Source organism: Rhineura floridana, chromosome 18 (assembly GCF_030035675.1).
Source record: "Rhineura floridana isolate rRhiFlo1 chromosome 18, rRhiFlo1.hap2, whole genome shotgun sequence".
NCBI lineage: Eukaryota > Metazoa > Chordata > Lepidosauria > Squamata > Rhineuridae > Rhineura > Rhineura floridana.
This window is the reverse complement of record NC_084497.1, coordinates 16,627,099-16,650,146: the sequence shown is the minus strand read 5'-3', so window position 1 is coordinate 16,650,146 and position 23,048 is coordinate 16,627,099. Positions and strand designations below refer to the sequence as shown.

Here is a 23,048-nt window from a genome sequence, read left to right as displayed (position 1 = left end):
TTTTTTTTAAAAAAATCACAAACTGGTGCAGGAATGTGGAGAACTTAATTTACGATTGGAAGAATGAGAAACTGAGAGAACTGAAATTGACAAATCTTTCCATCCCTCGCGCCAACCCTGCAGATGGGCAGAGGCAGTACTGCAGCTACCAGCTAGCACGGGTCAGATGACTTGAACAGCCAAGGGAGTTCCACTTGTTTCTGTAAGAGTGCCAACTCTGGCCTCGTTTGTCACTCCAAGTATCCTGGTAGAGTCACTTAGGAGTCCAGAGTCACCGCTAGCCAGACAAGAGTATGTAACAGATACGGCTGGGGTATTCAGGGACTTTCAGGTCAGGCTACAGCAGGGGTAGCCAATGTGGTGCCCTCCAGATGTTTCTGGACATTAGCTCCCATAAGCCCTGGCCACTGGCCAGGCTATCTGATGGGGCTGATGGAAAGTGGAGTCCAATCAACATCTGGAGGGCACTAGGTTCCCCATTACTGGGATACAGCTTTGGCTTCTGAGGCAGTGTGTTATGTACAGGAATGCTTGAGGAACAACATTACTGTGAATTCTGATGCAAACGGACTGATCTGCACCCCAAAGACGTAACATCCTTTGGATTTTGCACATCTTTGAATTTTGTGATAACAGTTCTTGACTCAAAAAAGAGTATAAAAATGCATGAAAAGGCACATTTCAGGATAAAATGGGTTGTATTCAACTACGGTCACATTCACACCATATATTTAAAGTACTCTTATACCCCTTTAATAATCATGGCTTCCCCCAAAGAATCCTGGGAACTGAAGCTTAAGGGTGCTAAGAGTTGTTAGGAAACTGCTCACAGGGCTATAATTCCCAATACCTGTAACAAACCACAGTTCCTTTGGGGGAAGCCATGGCTGTTGAAGTGGTATAAGAATGCTTTAAATGTAGGGATGTGACCTAAGTCCTATTCAGAGTAGACCCACTGAAATTAACAGACCTAAGTTAGTCATTACTATTAATTTCAACAGGTCTACTCTGAGTAGGACTAATGCATACATTGCGATAAAATAGGTATTTTAAATGCACATTGTAAGAATGCATAATTTAAATCTTCATTTAAATTTGTATTTTCATGTGGATTTAAAAAATATTGCAGATGAATGTGGGAAATAGGAAGAAACACGCTTATGAATGATCACATGTGAAACTGAAAGAGACTGGAAAGACTGATCAGCCCATCCTGAGTTGCATAGCCCTGGGTAGACCTGACACAGCAATATTCCGATTTGAAAACATTGGGATGAATCCTGCTCAGAGCAGACTCATTGAAATACACGAGCTTATAATTTATTTATTTGTTGAATTTATATGAGAACCAAAAACAGCTGTCCTACTAAACTTGCACTGATCCGAATTTTGCAATGCAGGTCTCAAACCAAACATTGTTTGCAACAGTGTAAATATTAGAGGAAAGTGCATAAAAATGAATAGATTTGTGAAAATAACTTACACAAAAATGCCTTCTCCTTACATTAGGAGAGATTGCTTGAGAATATCTGTACATCAGTCAAAACTACATACAAAAGTGTGTGTTTATATTAGGACAAATCTGCACTAAAATCCCGGAGAATTTTCATGAGGATTTTAAAAAAAGAATTTACAAATTGCTGCAGAAATGTGGAAAACTGAATTTAACGCTGGAAAAATGAGAGAACTGAAACTGACATACCTTTCCATCCCTAGCCTCTGACCATAACTTAGTTGGGTTCAACCCATTTTCTTTCAATGTAATTTTCCCCCCAGCTGAAAGGTTATGCTCAATTACGCTCTACGTGCAAAAAAATATGTGTTGGGTTTTACCACAGACGCTCTCTCTCTTCTCCCTGGCTGTGGATCTGATCATCCAAAACCCTCTCCTTTGCCATAAGCTCAGCGCACAACCTTCTGCTTGTCAAGGACCTTTCCCCTGCTTTTTTCCCTTCAATAAAAAGCTGGTTCAACGACTCACATTCTTGAGAGAGCTCTGATACCTGCAAGGTAATGTAAACATCCCACATTTCTGGCAACGTGAACGTGAATTAAGAGTGGTGCCTGGGAAAGACTAATCTGCAGGCCTATAGGGGTTAGCTTGTATAAACTCAAACAGCACTCACCCCCCCCCCAAAAATACCACATGGCAAAATGTTCTCAAAACTGTCTGGAACTTCAAATGCACTCTTTGATATGGCATGGGAAGAGGAGGGAGCTCCCGATTCAAAGTGGAGAGTGGGAGGAGGCAAAGATCCAATGGGGTAGTGGAAGCTAGTCCATTGGGTGGAAAGGGCCCTGTCCCATCAGCCTCAGTCCTTTCTCAGCCAGCCCCCACCTGCCTGCCTTCTAACTTGCATCCAGTCCAGGGGTGGTCCTGCCTGTCAGCTTCATCATTAATCTCAGTGGTGCCCCTGTAGAACTTAACAGGGAGCAGGATAGGGACAGAACTTGAATCTGCCTGTCATTGGTTCTGGGTCTACCAGTCATTGGCTCTGGCTCCACCTACTATTGGCCTCCTTGCCTTCCACCACACCAGTTCCAATGGGCACCGGCCACTCCTGCAGTGGAGAAGTTAATCACAAGCCCTTGGGAAGATCTGTAACAGCTTCTTAGATCCCAGCTAGTGAATTTAGAGGAAATGACTGTCTACGAGGGGGAAAGTTAAACTGTACATTAACTCATGCATTAACTTAAAGCAGGGTTACGGACCCTGTGGCCCTCAAGATACTCAGCCCCCATTATCCTTGATCATTTGCCATGCTGGCAGGGCCCAATGGAAGTTGGGGTCCAGTAACATTTGGAAGCCACAAGTTTCCCATCTCTCACTTAAGGTGTGATTCTTACTAAATTACATTTGTTATTTCACATTTCCTCCAAAGATTTCCAGATGGCACACATGGTCCTCCCCCATTTTTCATAACCATCTTTTGAAACGGGTAATGCAGAGAAGATTGCAACTGACCAAAGTTCATCTGGCACTACCAGTTAAAAAGTTCTTAAACAGCAAGGCTAAGAACAACCCCTCTTTGCCTGAGTCATTGGAGAGGTACTGCTAGTCAGAGTGGACTCAATGGTCTGACTTAACAGAAAGCTTATTCATGTGCATTATTCAAAATCCAGCACTTCTGATGTTCTAATTACTGAGTCTTCCATAAGCCTCACCTTCTTTTCAAGCAACACATTTTCTTGTTGTAGTTTTTCATGTGTCACATGCAGAAAATCTCTTTCCTCAGCTGCACCCCAAAGCCTCTGGAGTTCACTATTAAGCTGCAGAAGTTCCAGCTTGGAATTGTGAAGCTCCTGGTGAAATAGCAAAGGATGTTAACAAGGCCTACACAGTTAGAGCTCTTTAGTTGGCAAGATATCTAATAACCAGTTTGTGTCATCCAAAAGACATACCCATAATATATTAATATCGTATATGGTTGTTGCAGCCCAAATATGTTACATTAAGATACTGGAAATTAATGGGAAAATAGGTTACAGGAATATGCCCTGATGTCAAAACAGATCATGCACACATGAGAGAGAAGAGACAACCATAATTTTGTTGGGAAATTGTCATTATTTATGGAGTAATGGAAGACTAAACACATCAACTGATTTGACACACGTTTAACCTAAAAAGTGTTGTGAAGTGTTGTGACCCGTTTCTATGTAAACTTGTAATGTTGTAATATTTTATAATTCACATAAATTTAAATAAACTATAATGCATTCAACATCCCATACGAATCGGAAGGCCGAGAACACAGGCCTAAGGGCAAGAGGTTTACTTATTTATTTGTTTATTTAATAAAATGCATATATTGCTTGAATGTAAAGACCTCCAAGTGGTGTACAAAAAACATTAAAATTATCAATAAAACAGTTAAAAGTAAGTAATTAAAACATATTTAAAACAATTAAACAACTGCATACTAAAAAAATCAAAACAGATCAACATCTATGTGTTGGGGATTGTGGCCAGAGCTAATGGTGGGCTGGGAAAAAACACACATTATCCCGCCAATTCTGTACACATAATATAAGGTCAGGGTATCTCCTGTGATTCTGCACGAACACAGAAAAGGAAGGCACTGGGTGCAGAATCCAGCTCTTGGAGAAACTTGGCCTTCATTCTAAAAAGTACATTTCTAGCCCTTATGAAAAGAGATGGTTGAAAGCGTATAGGTAAAGGAGACAAAGTAGTGGCCGAACATGATTTCTAGCAAGTAAGTCTTTGGCCCGCTGCCTAGTGCCTGGCCAGCAAAACCTGAATCAATTTGCACAATTGATTGCAGCTTTAGAAAGAAATAGAAGGAATTGGGGAAATTACGTAGATATGTTGTACTCGCGTAAGTTATACAGGCGTCAGAATTTAGCTGCAGAAGAAGCTATAATTTGCTGAAAACGAGGAGGCAAAGTGTAAAGGGTGAGTATGTGTGAAGAAACAGGGGAGCACACAATCCTGAGGTTCCTTCCAGGCCCCTCCATATGGTGCCAAATCTTCCATTCTTCTCTGACATTTATTTACATTTCATGTATGAGGGTAGTGTGGTGCAGTGGCTGGAGTGCTGGAACCAGGACTGGAGAGACCCTAGGTTCAAATCCTCACTTAGCCATGGAGCTCACTGGGTGATCTTGCATCAACCACTATCTCTTAGCTTCACCTACCTCACAGAACCTTTGTGAGGATAAAAGAGGGTTGGGATGGTGGTGTAAGAAATATGTGTGCTATCTTTAGCTCCTTAGAGGACAGGCGGGATAAAAATTGAAGACAAAAATAAAATGGCCTGTGGCTGCAATCTAATATGCACTTACCTGAGAGTAGAAACAATGAGACTTTCTTCCAAAAAGACACACAATGGATTGCGCTGTGTGTCTGATTTAATATGTACCGCCCTAGTTTTTAGAGGCTTTCTAGAAACAACAACGATAGTAAATTGGGGGGCGCATCACACCTTCTTTCTGTCTTTCAGCGTATCCTGTGTCATTTCGAGGTCACACGCCAGTTGCTTCCTCCACTCCGTCTCCTCCAAGAGTTTACTTTCTAGCTCTGCAACTTTCTCCTGCTGACTTCTGTGCATCTGTAACCAGTAAAAATCACAAGTGGCCTGCAGAAAAAGAAGGCCTACAGGCAGAGACCACACAGCCCAGCGGTGGTGGACTGCATCCATCTCTCAACTCCTTCCCAATCCAGAGCCCCCAAAAACCTGCTTCACAATGTTCCTTGCCTCTTGGGAATCTGCCGTTTCTTTGGTCATTTCCTCATCCACCATGCCCAATTCCGTCTTCTGCACTTTGCATAATTCTGCCTCTAAACAAGAGATCTTGATCCCCCCCCCCGAAAAAGAGATGTTTGTTTCTTTAATGAGTGCATCAGCAAACATTCTCCTATGCAAGCCCTTCCTTCACTCCCGTTCTCTTCCTGCTCTGATTTATATCAGATATCATGCAAGATCACATAAGAGCTGGTTGAGAGCATGAACTGAGAACTCACAAATCTATGCAAGTCCTTCCTTCAGTCCCGTCCTCTGATGTTAGAAATGAAACAGATATCACATCAGAGCTGGTGAATCTCACCTTCACCTTGAATCCTTTGGAAAGGGGGCTAAGCACCACCATGTACGCACTGCATGTAGAAAAGTACTGGTTTCAGGTGCCACCATCTCCATTTAAAAGATCTCACGGAGCAAGGCTGGACAATGCCTCTGCTTGAGACCACAAAGAATCATTGCCAATGGAAGGACCCAGCTCTGGGCTAAATGGAAAAATGCTCTGACTCAGGGCCAAAATGGACAATATGTTAAACTGGGGCTGGGAAATCTGTAACCCTCCAGATGTTGCTGGACTCCACCTTCCAGCAGCCCCAGCCAGCATGGTCAATGGCAAGGGGTGATGGGATCGCTGCCCTAGAACCTATCATGTTAAGTGTCCCATCCAGGAGACTCCCATGTGAGAAATACCAGCCACCCACACCCCCTTTCTCCCATTTCTAGTGCTCTTGCACTAGAACAGAGAGAGGAGAATGCCACTCAGGACCAAAAGTGAGCATTATTATTAACTGACAGCCACAACAATAGTTCCGTTCAGCTGGAAGAAAAGCCTTTCTTCCCCAACTCTGCCAAGTAAAAGAGGGAACCCGGAACCTCATTGTCTGGCTGAGGTCAAAAACTAGGTCTGGTAAGAAGGACTGACCCTAACATTAGCCCAGGGCTGAGGAACATGTCACCTACTGGTGGCTGGTGCTCATTGGGACTAGTAGGGTGGAAGGCAGGGAGCCCACCCAACAGAAGGTGGAGCCAGTGACACGCACAGTCAACTAATTCTAGTTTTGTCCCATCCTCCCTGCTGAGTTCTACAAGGACAACACTGAGACTGAGGAGGAGGAAGCTGACCATCAAAGCCACCCCCCTGGACTGGGGGCCAGTGGGGACCGGCTGAGGGTAGACTGAGATTGGTAAGGTAGTGTCCCATTTGCCCAAATAGACTGGCCTCCATTGCTGTTGCCAGACCACAGCATCCATCATCCCTGACCATTGGCTATGCTGGCTGGGGCTGACTGGAGTTGTAGTCTAGCAACATGTGGAAGGCCACAGGCTCTCCATCCGTGTTGTAAAGCATTATTGTGGGGAGAACCAAGCTCAGGCTATCACACTGGACAAGGAGAAAATTCCTGCAGGCCACGTTCTCTCATTCTTCACCTCCGACTTAACTGCTCTGAGGCACGTTAGGTTTCTTTCTGGCTCCCTATCAGTGAGTGTCCCTGGGCCTCCCTCTTATGAAGGGACACGCCCTTGGCTCAAGAAGATTCCAAAGGCTTTGACAGTTGGCACCCATAAGCTCGGCTTCCAGGATTCTAGACCTCTTTCCTGCCCAACAGGCTTTTTCCGGCACTAGATCCAGTGATCATGCCATGTATTTTTATCCGTCTGCACACAGCTTTTGAGCATGGTCTACCAACATTTAAAAAATGTTCCAATACCTCAAAGGCCGCCTTTCCCCACAGGAACAAACCTGGACCCTGCGTTCATCATCTCTGTGTGCCCTCTCTGAGGGAGGTATGGGAGGGTGGCAACACAAGACGGGGACTTCTCAGCGGTGGCTCCCCATTTGTGGAATACTCTCCCCAGGGAGGCACACCTGGTACCAGCACTGTCTCTTTAGGTATCAGGTAAAAATATTTTTATTCACCCAGATCTTTGGAGTTTAATTTTCTGTTTGTTTTTATTCAGGTGGGTAAAAGTTAGATTTTGTTTTTATGTAGTTTGTTTTTATTCTTGCTTTTATATTTGTTTTTAATGTAAGTTGCTTTGAGGTTTCAATATGAAAAAAGTGACTAACAATGATGATATCCCATCTGTTCTAGAGAGGCTAGATGGCGGGGCGGGGGAATTACTTTGGTATGGCTAATGGCGCTGTTGTAAAGTTTTCAATGTGCATTTTTTAATTAGTTCATTGTATGAAACTTTTTTTAAAATGATAATTGTGAGCTACCTTGGGGAATTAAGGAAAGCTGGAATACCTTTTTTAAAAAAAGATCAACGCTGATGTTAGAGATGGATGAATTTGTCAGCTTTGGGTTCTCACAATTTCACATTTTTCCAGTCTTATGTACAATTCTCCACATTAATTTGTGATTTTTAAACATTTTTACATTTTAGTGGGAATTTCTCCTAAAATATTTGTATATAATTTGGCCTTAAATACACATTTTTACAGAGCAATTTCCCCTAATATAGTGCATTTTTGCATATTAATTTCACATATATGCATTTTTGTGTACACATACATAGCTGGAGAATTGCACTGCAAAATTTGGAGACGTGTGAATTTCAAAGGACAGCTGTGTTTCAGTTTGTGTACTGTTTCAGAAAATGCAGATTAGGTGGATTTGACTTTATATGTGAACAGAATCGAAATCCTCCCCCATCTGTAGCTGACACCTGAGTAGGAGAGATTCATTTACAGGAGACAATCAGCAGGTGGAGGGGCTTAACCTTTCCTTCATCTCCTGCTTTTCCTTAGCAATCTCTCCCCTTCACAAGTCCAGCTTGGGGGTGGGGGGAAATGGCTGAAAGGGGCAAGGGACTGCAGAGGAAAAGTATCAGTGAGGTGGAAGGACTGTTGGAGACAAACAATGGGAGAGGGGCTGTTGCCACCGTGCCCTGCATGTGAAATCCCAGGGGGAATCTGGTTGAGAAACAAGACGCTGGACTAGATGGGCCGCTTTGGTGTGGTCCATCAGGGCACGCCGTTCTGATGATGCTCTTATGGCTGCTCCTATACCACCAAGCCACGTTCAGAGTACTTACATTGACAAACAAAGCCCTATACAGCTGAGGGGCTAGATCAGGCATGGGAAACCTTTGGCCCTCTGGATGTTACTGAACTACAACTCCCATCATAATCCCTGGCCATTGGCCATGCTTGCTGGGGCTGATGAAAATTGTAGTTCAGCAACACCTGGAGGGCCAAAGGTTCTCCATCCCTGGCCTAAACACTTGAGAGAGTGCCTGCCTTCAAACAGACCTGCCCGCACTTTGATATCTGTAGGAGATGCTCTGTTGGTGGCTCTGCATTGTCCTGAAATCCAATATGTATGAATGTGGGAGAAGGTATGCTCAGTACAGGATTCTAACACCATCAAGCCTGTGGTCTGAAGGAAGGACAGCCTGGCAGGAGCTGCCCTGCCCTCCTGGCTTGGACGCTGTCACGAGCTCTGCTCCTGGATTGGATCGGGGGGGCGGGGGCCCGCTTCAGGGGAGGGGCTGTTTATCAAGGGGAGGCCAGCCAGAACTGTCACTGACATCGGCCATAACTTTAAGAACTTGAGACTGAGCTTGCTTTTCCTTCCTTCCTCCCATTCCTATTTTCTTGTGCGTCATGTCTTTTGAGACTGCGAGCCTGAGGGCATGGTCTTAGCACTTTTTTTTTGTAAGCCGCCTTTTGGGGTATAAATGCTATAAATAAACAAATGCAGACACCCGGATTGGAGAACTCTCTCAACTCACAGATAAGGCTGGCATCAATCTTCATGTGTTTCTGGTACCAGGAAAAAGCTACTTATTTTCCCAGACCTTTGCCAATTGTTGACTGCTGAGTTTATTATTTTAATGTTTTACTAGAGCCGGTGTGGTGTAGTGGTTAAGGTGTTGGACTACGACCTGGGAGACCAGGGTTCGAGTCCCCACATAGCCATGAAGCTCACTGGGTGACCTTGGGCCAGTCACTGCCTCTCAGCCTCATGAAAACCCTATTCACAGGGTCGCCATAAGTCAGAATCAACTTGAAGGCAGTCCATTTACTTTTTTTTAATGTTTTACTGATCATTTATCTTTGTTGATATCTGACGTCTACGGTTTTAACTTAATGCAATTGTAGCCCACTTTTGGACTCTTTTTGTAATGAGAAGTGGGCTAGAAATATTTTAAATACATGTAAAGATGAAGCACTTTCTTCTGCTTGTCTCTTCTCTCTCTCCCACTCCCACCTTGATCGGGGTTTGCAAATGTACATTTGCTCTGAACCACAAAGGAACGAGAGAGTAATTTGTTTGGTTCACAGTTTAACGAGAACTTATTATATGTATTTATTTGTTTATTTATTATTTGATTTATATCCCGCCCTTCCTCCCAGCAGGAGCCTAGGACGGAATTAGAGAACTTCCCTAATTTGCATTTCCCAAAGCAATACATGAACCAAAATGTAGCTACCCTTCAAAATTCACACTTGTTCCAATTTTGCAATATAGTTCCCCATAACCAAACAAAATGTGTACAAACACACACGCACGCGTGTATACAGAAATGTGTATATTCATGAAGATAACATACAAAAATGCATTATTTTAGGGGAAATTGCTGGCAAAAGTGTCCGTGCCCAATGCATATACAATGTGATTATTAGGACAAATGTGCAGGACAGTGCATACGAGTTTTCATGCATACTTTAAAAAAATAAATCACAAACTGATGTGGAAATGGGGTGAACGGAACTTAGTATCAGCAGGGAAAATGAGGAAATTGAGAGAAACCCAAAGTGATGGTTTGTTCTTACTTAAAGCCACCTTTTACTACAGGGCTGGGGAATCTTTGGCCCTCCAAATGTTGCTGGACTACAACTCCCATCGTCCCTGACTATAGACTATGCTGGCTGGGGCTGATGGGAATTATAGTACAACAACTTTGGGGGGAGCAAAGGTTCCCCAGCCCTTTTTTCAATGTGCCAGATCTCAGAGACCCTCCCCTCCCCTCCAGATCCTGCCTCAGTCTCTATACTTTCCCAGAGCTCATGACATGCTTGCCATCCAGTTCAACCAGCAATTTCACACCATGCACACATTCAAGCTCAGCAGGGAAAAAAAATGACCAAATTAATCCCTGCTTGCCATAGCATGAGGTAGGGTTCCAAAGCACCTCATCGTCCCCAATCTCTGGAAGGATGAAAACCATGCCATTTAACAGACAGACAGGAAGAGCCAAAAAGTTGACAGAATTTGGCCACTCTGGTTTACCTGCCTCTGCAACCTATCAACCTCGCACCCGCACCGCTCCCGCTCGACTTGGGTTTGGTCCTGCAACTCTCCCAGGAGCGACTCCAGCCCTGCATTGCGCTCCACCAAGTCCTCATGCTCCTGCTCCAGCTTGCGAAGCTTGTGCAGAAGCTGTGAATTCTGGCATTCAAGGCCTTCGACGGCTCGGCGGCATCTATGTCAAAGTGCAACAGATTGGTGGGAAGTCCCCAAAACAGACGCCGCTGGCTAGAAACTAGGAGCCAGTGGGGTGATATACTGGCAAGAGCACTGGACTTAGGAAATGAGTTCCTCCTCTTCAGCAATTAAGTTGTCAGGTGACTCTGGCCAGTCACTGCCTTTGACAAGTTCATGGAGAATGAGGCTATCAATGGCTGCTAGCCATGAGGGCTGTGCTTTGCCTCCACAGTCAGAGGCAATATGCTTTTAAATATCCATTGCTGGAAACCACAGGAGGGGAGAGTGCTGTTGCATTCAGGTCCTGCTTGCAGGCTTCCCTTAGGAATCTGGTTGGCTACTGTGAGAACAGGATGCTGGACTAGATGGGCAACAGGTTCTTCCTAGGTTCTTTCTGTTCTCTTAGTCTTCCCTATCATCAGAGTGGTTGGCAGGATAAAACAAACCCTGCTGCATCCAATCAGTGGTCCCTCCAGTCTAGCATCTGTGTCCTCACAGAGGCCCTGTCCGCCAGCTCCATATTTTGGAGGGCTCTTGAGCAAGGAGTCCCCCATAGGCTCCCCCTCGCTCAGCAAGTCTACCTCCTCAGGGCCATTATCACCCGCTGCCCACCCTTCTTCTTCCTCATCCATGGCTACCACCTGTTTGCTCGCCAATGAGCAAGCAGGCAGTGGCATCTGGGCCAGAATGACAGGCGGGTGAACAAGCAAGCAGGTTGCAATGGTGAAAAGGAGGAATAGGTCCGGGGGGGGGGGATCATCTCAGTGTGCCCTCTGCTGCGGTGTAGGCCCTTGGCAGATGGCCAACTATGTGGGCACCAGGCTTGCACTTGCGTCTCGAATGCCCACAGCCAGGGCACCAAAGCTACAGCTCTCCCCAATTGTGTGTTCCCAGGGTTTGGAATTCAGAAGGAAGGTTGAAAGGTTCCATGCAGCAATCCCTACTGGGAGGAAGGGCGGGAGATAAGTCTAATAAACAAACAAACAAATAAATAATAAACATGGCCAACAGCCACTAACAGAGCTATTCCACGGCATGAATTAATAATGACTAAGCCCCTTTTAAAGCCATCTAGGCAAGCAGCTAACACCAGACCTTGTGGCAGTGAGTTCCATATATCATATAATAAGGAGTTCCTTTTGTCTGTCCTGAATCTCCTGCAAATCAGTTCTATTGAGTGACCCCAGATTTAGGGACAGAGGAGAAATTTAATTCAATTCATATTTAAAGTCGAATCAAATCCACACTTTCCAAAACAACGGCAGCACTGGGAGACTGGAGAAGATCTGCCCTGGGAGTAAGTACTTGAGCATCTGGGTGCTTGCTTGCAGGGCTGTGGAGTCGGTATGTCAAACCTTAGACTCCAACTCCTCTATTTTTCTCCGACTCCGACTCCTTCATAAATGGCAAATGTATAGTAATTTTTCTACTGTCTGACTCCGACTCTGACTCCTTCATAAATGGCAAATGTATATTAATATTAATAAATTAATATTAATAGTAATATTAATATGACAATATTAATTTTATTTTGAAGTCGGAGTCAGTACATTTCTACCGACTCCAACTCCACCCAAAATTGCTTCCGACTCCGACTCCACCCAAAATTGCTTCCGACTCCGACTCCACCCAAAATTGCTTCCGACTCCGACTCCACGATTCCGACTCCACAGCCCTGCTTGCTTGCTCCCCTGGGTTGCTGTCTCTTCAGACATCTGAGGTCCCTGGTAGATTGGAAGGGGCCTATAAGGCCATCAAGTCCAACCCCCTGCTCAATGCAGGAATCCAATTTAAAGCATACCCAACAGGTTTCTGTCCAGCTGCCTCTTGAAGGTCTTCAGTGCTGGAGAGCCCATCATCTCCGTAGATCATTGGTTCCATTGTTGTACCGTTCTTAACAGTTAGGAAGTTTTTCCTGTTGTTCAGTTGAAATCTGGTTTCCTGTAACTTGAGCCCATTATTGTGTCCTGCACTCTGGGACGATGGGAAAGAGACCCTGGCCCTCCTCTGTATGGCAACCTTTCAAGTACTTGAACAGTGCTATCATATCTCCCCTCAGTCTTCTCATCTCCAGGCTAAACATGCCCTGTTCTCTCAGTCTTTCCTCATAGGGCTTTGTTTCCAGTCCGCTTATCATCCTTGTTGCCCTCCTCTGAACCTGTTCCAGTTTGTCTGCATCCTTCTTGAAGTGTGGTGTTTAGAACTGGATGCAATACTCAAGATGAGGACTAACCAGTGCCAAACAGAGGGGAATTAGTACTTCACGTGATTTGAAAACTGTATTTCTGTCAATGCAGCCTAAAATAGCATTTGTTTTTTTTTTCAGTCACATCTCACTATTGGTTCATACTCAGTTTATGATTAGCAGCAATTCCAGGATACCTCTCACACATAGTATTGCCGAGCCAAGTATAACTGGCTCTCATAACTGTGCATTTGGTTTCTTTTTCCTAGATGTAAAACTTTGCATTTATCCCTGCTGAATTCCATTCTGTTGTTTTCAGCCCAATGCTCCAGCCTATCAAGATCCCTTTGAATTTTGTTTCTGTCCTCCAGGGTATTAGCTATCCCTCCCAATTTTGTATCATCTGCAAATTTGATAAGCATTCCCTGCATCTCCTCATCCAAGTCATTAATAAAAACGTTGAAGAGCACAGGGCCCAGGACCGAACCCTGAGGTACCCCACTCGTTATCTCCCAGTTTGAGAAGGAACCATTGATAAGCACACTTTGAGTACGATTCTGTAGTCAACTATGGATCCACCTGATAGTTGTTCCATCCAGCCCACGTTTAGCTAGCTTGCTAATCAGAATATCATGGGGCATTTTGTCACTTTGAAGTTGAGATATATTATGTTCACAGCATTCCCACAATTTCTCAGGGAAGTTATCCAATCAAACAGTGAGATAAGACTTCCTCTTCTCCCCCTCCCCTGGAACCTCCCCCTCCCCCTCCCCTCATCTGCTATGGAGGGTTCCACAGCCCTCGAGAGCAGATTTTGGGGGCACGCAACAGGATGAAGAGGAAGGGGAAGTTCCATTTGCACATGGAAGTCCACTTACATTTATATTAAAACCAGCATCTTTACATGAGCCAGGAAACAAACTGGTAAACAGTGATGCTACCTGAGGAACACCCTAATACAATCTGAAATTTTACCAGTCTATCTGCCATGTGACCAGACTGAAGCAGAAAGAGGTAAATAACTTCACAAAATGTAGTTTGCAGAAGCAAGAATCATGGACAAGGACATGACAGCATTAAAAAAGTGGTACACATGCAAGATTTAAAGGATGGGGGAAATTACTTGCTTTTAATAAATGTTGAACTTACTCACCTTTGATGAAGGTTATTTGCACGGTCTGAGGTAGCTTCATCCAATATGTTTGTCTCTTCAGCTTTCCCCATTCCCTTTTTATCCTGTGACCAAAGAGTACTTAGGGACATCAGCAGCTGCTGTACACTGAGGAAGACCACTGGTCTATCTAGCTCAATACTGTCTACATATATTGATCACCAGCAGCTCTGCAAGGCATGTGCGCAACAACTTTCTGAGGTCGTTGTAAATCCCATTCAGCAGAGGTCCCCTTAAAACTTTAATTAGAAGCTTCATCCTCCAATTAATTCTGTTCAGTACAACTGGTGAACAAGCATGTTATTGCTCCTTAATTAGCCATTTTCTGTTCTCTAAAGGAGAGGCAAAATTAATTTTCCACCTTTTCTTTCACTTTTTTTTATTCATTGCAGGGATGGCCCTCCAGATATCGTTGGGAGTCTAAGTCTCATCAATCCCAGCCACCATGGGCAATGATCTACTCCAACAACATTTGGAGGGCCACAGGTTAGCCACCCCTACTATATTTCATACCACTTGTGCATGTCTAAAATAATAGACTTTGCTTTGAAAAATAACAAAACATTGTTTTGAGGGTCTGATGTTGGAAGAGCAGTAAGATGTTGTAAGAACATCAAAACTAGTTGGAAAAATATCCGAACTACAGACAAATAATTTCATTGTCAATATTAAATGAGATAATTACAGTTAATAGTTTCCATAAAACCAAGGTGTAATTTTGCATGGTGTTTTGCAATCTTGACCTATATCTTCAAGACTGATCGTAATGATCCTCAGGACACCTACTAGGAAAGATTGGTTGCAATGGATAAAGATGGCAGTAAGTTGTAAATTATTTTTTTTTTCCACAAAGCATTCTCTGTGCCAGTTCCTGGGTGTTCCCCAATCACCAGGGGAAGTTGGGTTTCTATACAAGTGTCGCCAAGGCTCGGAGTAAAGCAGCAAGGGAAACTGAGTATAGGAAAGAGTTGGTGGACAGGGGAAGAGTTGAGGCTTCTCACCTTCAAATCACTCCTCCCCTCTCCCGCATAACTTGACTCTGATGGAGGGGGGTGGAGAACCAGTGTGGTGTGTAGTGGATAGACTTAAGACTGGGAAGATCTAGGTTCGAATACCCTGATGAGCCCCAAAGCTCACTGGGGGAACTTGGGCCTGTGGCTCTCGCTCTCTCTCGCTCTCTCTCTCAGACTTGCCTACTTCATAGGGCTGTTGTGAGGATACAAGGGGGGGAATCCATTTATGCCACTCTTGAGCTCCTTGGAGAATGCAGGGGATACTAAGGAAATAAATATATATTCAAATACACAAAGAAATACATTTAAAATACCTGCAACAAGCAGCCTTCAAGTTCTTCAGTTTTGTTGATCCCAGTGAGTAAGTCTCTCGGCTCCTCCTCAGTCATTTGATATTCGGGAATCTCTTCATCGAGCTTTACAACCTTAAATGCCAAAAAAAGACACAAATTAGGCCTCCAATGGTTTTATCCAGCAGAGGGAACCCAAACTGCAGACTAAGGAACAAGAAGGGCAATAGTCATTTCTTGTTTCTTGATGAAATCTGAGCTACTCAAGAGAGGGAGCCGAGTCAAAAGAACTCATGCCAAAACCCTGTTGCTATCCTGGGCTTGTTCCTCCAGGTCAGGAAGACCCCCTTGGAGTTCTTCATTACCTGCTGGGGATTTCCCCAGGCAGAACCATCTTGCCTAATCTGAAACGTCCTTATCCAAGCACACACAAAATGCTCCTTGATTGCCTAACTATGGTTAGGGGACAAAGAGTATCCTGCACTATGGTTTGGCATTATACATGAACAAGACCACTGTGACTGATTAGTTGTGACCCATTTCCAGCTTCCAGTGACAGATTGGGTTGCCAGTTTCATGTGACCCCTGCTGGAACCTACTCCCTCCCTTTAACCTGACAGTGGCAAGTAAGCTATTGGCATCCACCAGTTCAGTTCTCCCACAGTGCCTCTGGGGCCTCAAAATACCATCACTTTGGAGCAATGCTGCATTTGGGCCCCGGGGGCATTCTCTGCGAGTTAAAACAATGGGAATCTGCCGCAGCTGTCCAGACGGCAGAGCCAAGCAAAGGAAAACGGGCAGCCGCTCAGCACTGAGAGGATCGCCAAGCTTGGGTAGTTGCAGTCAGCATTTTGGGATAGTGGCAGGGTGGCAGCTTGGGCCATTGGCAACTGTCTGACAGTGCCAACCCCAGACACCAGGCCTATCTGAATACAGCAATGCAACAGTTTAGCCCTGTAAAAAGCCAATCCAGTGCTCCAGCTGGTTCAGCCTCACACCCCCAACATCACTGCCCCCCCACCCCAGGTAAACTGCAGCAATGCCGGTGTTGGGAGGCTCCGTGGGCACCACACCACACTGTCATTGGTTTCACAAACTTGAGTGGCCCAGACTTACCCGGCCCAAGAACTTTTTTCTCTCTGAATCAAGGAATCGGACTCTGTTGCGTAGTGCCAGGATTTCTTTGTCCAATCGGATGTTGAGTTCTCTGGCCTTCTGCAGCTCTGACATTTCTAAAGGTAACCACAAGCCATGACCAGGAGGCATCCAGGGAGTCACTGTTTTGAGTCTCAGAAACGGCATGGTTCTCTGGACAACACACACAACGGGTCACGTTCCCTTATTGCCTCCTCCATCTCCCAATCCACCTATCATCACAGCGGTGCAAATTCTAGGTCATGCCATCAAGCCATTGGTACTGAGTTGTGTCCTTGCGCCCTTGCTGGAGAACGATCTGAAGCTCCCAGAGCAAACATCACAGGGGAGCATCCTGTGTCAAGCGACCGTGAGGTAGACCTGGGAGATACCGAACCCGCAGGGGAAACGGCAACCCCACCCTCCCCTCATGACACGAGTAGCCCTGTCCCAGAATCAGAGGCAGACACCGAACTCTAAGGAGCACAGGTGCTTAAACATGCAGGCTCGGCTGGCTGCCAGACATCAAAGTGCCCACCTGAGGAACAAGGACCCCATCTACACCATACATTTAAAGCGGTATCATGCCACTTTAAACAGTCATGGGTTCTCCCAAAGAATCCTGGGAACTTTAATTTCTTAAGGGTGAGGAGAGCTGTTAGGAGACCTCTTCTTTACTCACAGAGCTGCAGTTCCCAGAGTTCCCTGGGAATAGACACTGACTGTTAAGCCACTCCAAGAATTATAGTTCTGTGAAGCTAATAGGGGCCTCCTCTCAGCACCCATAACAAACTACCATTCCTAGGATTCTTTGGGAGAAGCCATGCCTGTTTAAAGTGGCATGACGCCGCATTAAATGCAGTGTAGATAGGGCCAAGGACTCCTCAGGAGTAAAAGAATACCTGTAAGTTACTCCTCCCAGAGCTTGGAAAAGTTACTTTTTTGAACTACAACTCCCATCAGCCCAATCCAGTAGCCATGCTGCCTGGGGCTGATGGGAGTTGTAGTTCAAAAAAGTAATTTTTCCAAGCTCTGCATGACCACACCGAATCTACACACAACACAGTTGGCTGGCAGTTCAAACAGCCTCTGGTAGATTTAAAAAGAAGAAACACAAGTGTCTCAAATTGTCATAAAGAATAAATTGTGTTTCCCTGCCACCTAGATGCTCAGTGGACCTCCTGCGTTTGGTCTTTGGACTGCTGTAAGACTGTGATTCTGGGACTGCCCCTGTTAACTCTCAGCTGCTCTGCCTGGGTGCCATCTGAAGCAGGGCAGATTGTGCCTTATCATAAGGAGCACAACTTGAGCTTATTGTGCTTTTGCGTACCCCTATACAAGCACAGCAATTAGTGAGTATGTGATAGTGAGCTCAGATTATAATACCTGCCTTCAGGAGGATGGGGAAGAGAGGGAAGGTTTTTCGAGCCAATGCAAAAAGCCAGTACTTTTTCTGGGGTGGGGTGGGGGAGATGAGAACTGGTTTGGAGGCATCTGACATTCCGTCACAGTCTTCCATGACCAAGGAAAAGTACCCAGGATAAAGCTATGCAGGTATGGTTGTCTTGGTGAGGGGAGGAAGATGCAAGAGAGGGGCAAAAGAAGTCTAACAGAAGGCCCAGGTCAAGAAGGAAGGCAGGGAGAGTCCTAGTTCTCACTGAGGTGGTTAACCTGTGTTTGGGCTGTTGTGCAAGAGCTCTTCTCTCAGCAAAATATCCCTTACCAGCCCCTTCCCTACCTGGTCATCTGCTGAGTCACTGCCCACAGCTGAAGCTACTCTGACTTCTCCATCCTCCTGAGTTAGGCCCCCAGCAACCAAACCAGCATTCCAATACCACCTCTGAGACTCCCTCTAAACTGTAAAATTTGGTACAGAATCAACTTGTGAGCAATCCTTAAAACACTTTCATACCTTTGACATTAAAATGGGTTCACTGACAAATACAACTAGGCTTTTAAATATATAAAAACTACCATCAAAATAACTACTTCATCCCTAAAACAAATCAGGAATCCCATTTGATTTTTTTTTAAAAAAGAAGGAATGTTTTACAACAGGTTACACAAATTATTAGAAGACGCAAATCTTAATACACCACTCAAAGAGCCTAATTCAGCTAAACCTGACCTTAGAACATGGAATACCCCAGAAATACTTGAAATCTAAAATACTAAAAATCATTCATACAGAAACAAGCATCAAAAAATTATTTGCAAATCATAACAAATTTCTCATTGGCTCAGTGCTCTCAAAAGGTCACCCAGAAAAGGAATCCACTGGCAGACCTGACCATGATCTGGAGGTGCTCTGTGGTTGGGAGGCTGAAGCACACTGACGACAAGCATCCCCTCTGATGCAACAGCTGCCCTAAAGAAAAATTTGATTGGCCAAAGCAGGACAGGAGACCAGATTGTGCCAAGTGGAGCAACCCCTTTGAAAAGCTCAAGGGTAACTATCTGCCTTAGGGAAAAAGCAGTTTAAAGGGTTCACAGTCCCACATTGTCAAGTCTCCAAAGGGGAACCCATAAAACTAAGAAAAGCCCTACTGGGCAGCCTCCAACATTCCTGCGTTCCACAAAACGGCTTTTGTGTCTTTCTCCTGGACAGTTGTTGGAAAATTCTTATTTTGGGGACAAAGGTTGAATTTTTATGCTCCCTGAACTCAGTTCCTAGAAGGTACCCCTTCTGGTCCTTTGTATATTGGAGATTCTGAAATGCCGTGTGGGCAAGTATAAATCTGAAATGACACAAATGCCCTAAATTTCATGGGGCCAGGAATCTAAGATCTGGGCTTCTGCCGGGAGGAACGGCAGGATATAAATCTAATAAGAATAGGCTATCTTCTCCCACTATCCACACTTCCTTGCTTGAACTTCACAAGCAGCATCAAACGCTCTCCTTCAAATCCCCCCCCCCGGCCATTTTCTAAAGTTAGGCAGATGATGATTGGAGAGAAGGTTTCTCAGTTGTGGCACATCGCCTGTGGAAAGTCCTTCCAAGGAGACTAACCTAGCACATTTTATGCCTTTCCAGTGCCAGGTGAAGACCTCCTTATCTGAACCCTCAAGTTTCAACCACTGGTTTTTATTGGTTCTGCTGGCTTTATGCTCCTGTAGTGCCCAAATTTTAATGTGATCTGTGGTTTTCCTGTCATTGGTTTTACAAACTCTGCAAACTGTCCCAGGAGCTCCTGCAAGTAGAATTGTGGTATATAAGCATCTTGAATATTTATTTTATTTTATTGTGTTGTTGGTTTTTTCTCCATCATTAAGTGACATCGTGAGAACATTTGGCTGCATTGATCAAAGCCAGAGGGAGGGTGTCCTCTTAATACTTTGACTGCCCATCCTCAGGGGATTCAGAGGACATATCTGACTGGGAGGAGAATGTGCCCTCTGAACCAGCCTCTGATGTCCTTGCCTCCTCGGAAGTTCCAGACCAGAAGAGCCTATGATGACAGGTCATGTTTAGAGATGTAAAATTTCCAGAAATTTTGAAGCAATGGGGAAAAAAACATTTCGACCCCAGTTTTTTTCAGAAAAAACAGACATTTTTGGAAAAATGGAAAAAATGCAATATTAGCACTTTTTACAAATTGAAAGTCACTTTGTTACTTCAGGAACATCAAATGTAATTATGTACAAGTTGGTTTGGCATAAAATTATCACATTTGGTATATTAAAATTACATTTTATTCAAACAATTATTACAAATTGAATTTATTTTTTTAAAAAATATTTTTGTAGCAAATGGATCTACAAGATCCTGAACTGTAAGGAACCTACTTCGTTTTGCCAGTTTATGAGGAGCACGCAAAAAACAATTTAAAAAAACCAGAAGAAACCATCAACATTAGTAACAAAGAAAATTATTTATGTCTCCTGTAGTCCTCCACAGCGTCAAGCGGACATAAAGCATCTATTCCCATGAAAATAACTGAGAAAAAAGGTGGGACCAAGATTCAATGAAACATTTTATTCATCATGCTAAAATAAAACATTCTGTAATCCATTTTTTCTTCATTTTTTTCAATTTTTCAGAAAAAAACCCAAGAACGGCTTCGGAAAAAAAACATAAAAAACCGTTTTTTCCCCAGGCCTAGTCATGCTATCATCTTCAAGCTCTGAGGAGTCTTAACTTGGAGGCCACAGTGGTTGGCGATCACTCGTGACCGAGTAAGATTGTCTTCCAAGATAATTTGGTTGGAAGATGCCTGTGCGTGAATTTGTTTTATGTGGGGAGATCGAGGCACGACGATCAACACACAATCTCGACAGAAAAAGGCTTTGATCCAATGGCATGGATACCACGACAATTGGAAGTCCTTTATCTGCTGCAGCCTTCCTCCGCCTTCACAGCCATTGTAACGTACACATTGTTATCCTCTGCCTGTTCTGCCCTTGAGGACTTTCTTGGATCGTTCTTTGTCTGGTTCCTCTCCCTTGACCTTACCGCCATGGGTGACCCTGCTGGGAGTGCATGTCTCCCGACGGCATCACTCACAGGGTTCATTGGAACATGCAAGCCCACTCACCACTGCAAGGTGACGATCCAGTGAGGGGGGAGGCCACAGCAGAACCGCAGCCTCCCCCATGCTGCTGGAGTCAAGGGCTCTTAAAACAGACTGGGCCCCTTTAATGGTAAAGTCTCCATTCATTGGGGTTGCGGCCGGTTGCTCAAAGGAAACTGCAGTTGTTGGAGGCAAATGTTATTGGGCTTACTTTGAAGGCTGGAGCAATGTTCAAGCCTAGGCTCCACTTGGAACTGCCCACTGTGCTTGTTTGCCTTTTGGACTTTGAACTCTGCTTTCCCTGACCTTGTGTACCCAGACCGCTTGGAGTCTGGCCTCTGCCTGACCTGACTATGCCACCTGGACTTCAAGCTGATCCTACCGGCACAAGCCCCCCATTTGAGCTGGAACGAGCCTTGTTCTCCAGCTGAGACCACTGCCTGGGGCAGAACGCTTAGGCGTTTCTCAACGGTGGCAAGTGCCTGAATGAAACGCATGTGTGGTTTCCAATATAGTGCTAGCGCAATGAGATTCCCCCCCTCCCCTGTCCACCTCTAAATCTGTACTATGGGTTCCCTCAACCCTCCCGAGCAGATTTGGGGAGGGCACAGGCACGCATGGTGGAAGGAAGTCCTGTTGCACCAGCGGTAACCCTTGTACTGACAGGGTGTGTTAGAACAGCTAGTAGTTTGTTATGTTCTGGAGAAGAAGAAAATGGATTGAAGCCAAGGTCTGCCAACATGTCTGAGTTGTGTGTGGCTGCAAAGAGTTAAACTCACCCAGCTTGTTCTGTTCTTTCTTCTGCCCATCCATTTCCTCCATCAGTCTCCGGATCTTACTGTGCGCCCTCTGCAGCCTGCGTGCAACCTCATCCAGGTCTTGCTCAGCATGCTTGCGCAAGGCACTTTCTCTTGCCAACTCTTCAGTGTGAAACTAGAAAGACAAAGCACAACATGCAGAGGAAGGGATGTGGCTGGGATGGCATCTCAGCATCGCAGGGCACAAAGAAGGCTCTAGGTGCAAGGGGCCTTCATTTTTATCAGATCGAGGCTGAAAAACTACATTAAGCCCATACACAGAGGGGTTACCCAGGAAGATGACTGCAGAAAACCAGAAAAAGAGTGGATATGGTGAGTAGCTCACCACTTGCTAGCTAAACAAAAGACTTGTTTAGCATCCCCTTTAATAATATCAGCACTTCTCTAAGACAAACTATTAATAAATGCTGGTATTTCTGATATTGTGGAATATAAAGAGAAACCTTATATAACTCATAAAAGTGCTAAAATATAGGAAATTAGTCAGTCAGGAGTGATGCCTCTGAGAAAATTGCCCTTAAGAACATAAGCACCTGCCAGTGGCCTATCTGTCTAATATCCTGTTCTCACAGTGGCCAATCATTTGCCCATGGGAACAACCTCTCTTCCCAGGATCAAGTCCTCCAACAGGTAACTTTTCTTGTGGATCCTGCAAGTATTGTAGTCATTGTCTTAAGTTAAAAGAACTTTTAAATCCTGCTGATGCAAAAATGGACATGCTAAGAGACTTCACAGCATGTAACAGCAAATTTGTGGTATATTCTATCATTTGACCTTGCAATAGTATGTATATAGGTAAAACCTGAAGTCAACTGCAAACCAGAACAGGAGAACACACTTATAATATCAAATATCATTATGTGGGATCACCACTGATGCAACACTGGGAAGAGGCCCCATGCTATAAAGGACCTCTCCTTTTGGGCCTTAGAGAAAATACTCTTAGAAAAAGAAGCCAGGTAGATCCTAAGCCTTAACACCAAAAACCCTGTGGATCTTAATCTACACCTACTACCACTGCTTTGAATTTACAGGTATGAGAATCACAATGGATTGATAGATAAATGTGGTTACAACATTCTGGTATAGTACAAAAGATGAGGTTTTTTAGTAAGCAATCCATTGTGTCATTCTGTATCTGAGTAAGTAAATCTATTTTTGATATTGCATGCATACTATACATGTACCAATTTATTTTATGTAGATTTCTATTGGCTAAAATGTTTCTTC

The 23,048-nt window shown here is 44.5% G+C and overlaps 1 protein-coding gene across 6 annotated transcripts in view; it reads right to left on the bottom strand.

The window, feature by feature from the left end:
* Positions 1–23,048, bottom strand: part of CCDC30 (coiled-coil domain containing 30) — a 72,590-nt gene that overhangs the window by 31,258 nt on the left and 18,284 nt on the right. For all 6 annotated transcript variants that reach the window (XR_009759525.1, XM_061601568.1, XM_061601565.1 and 3 more), the window contains 8 exons: positions 21,780–21,933; positions 16,472–16,587; positions 15,380–15,490; positions 14,035–14,117; positions 10,502–10,694; positions 5,220–5,315; positions 4,947–5,072; positions 3,166–3,303 (listed from right to left, as the gene is read on the bottom strand). Coding sequence is in view for 5 of the 6 variants with exons in the window: in XM_061601568.1 (XP_061457552.1) it covers positions 3,166–3,303; positions 4,947–5,072; positions 5,220–5,315; positions 10,502–10,694; positions 14,035–14,117; positions 15,380–15,490; positions 16,472–16,587; positions 21,780–21,933 (1,017 nt within the window). In the remaining variant the exon portion in view is untranslated. The remainder of the gene's footprint in view (positions 1–3,165; positions 3,304–4,946; positions 5,073–5,219; positions 5,316–10,501; positions 10,695–14,034; positions 14,118–15,379; positions 15,491–16,471; positions 16,588–21,779; positions 21,934–23,048) is intronic.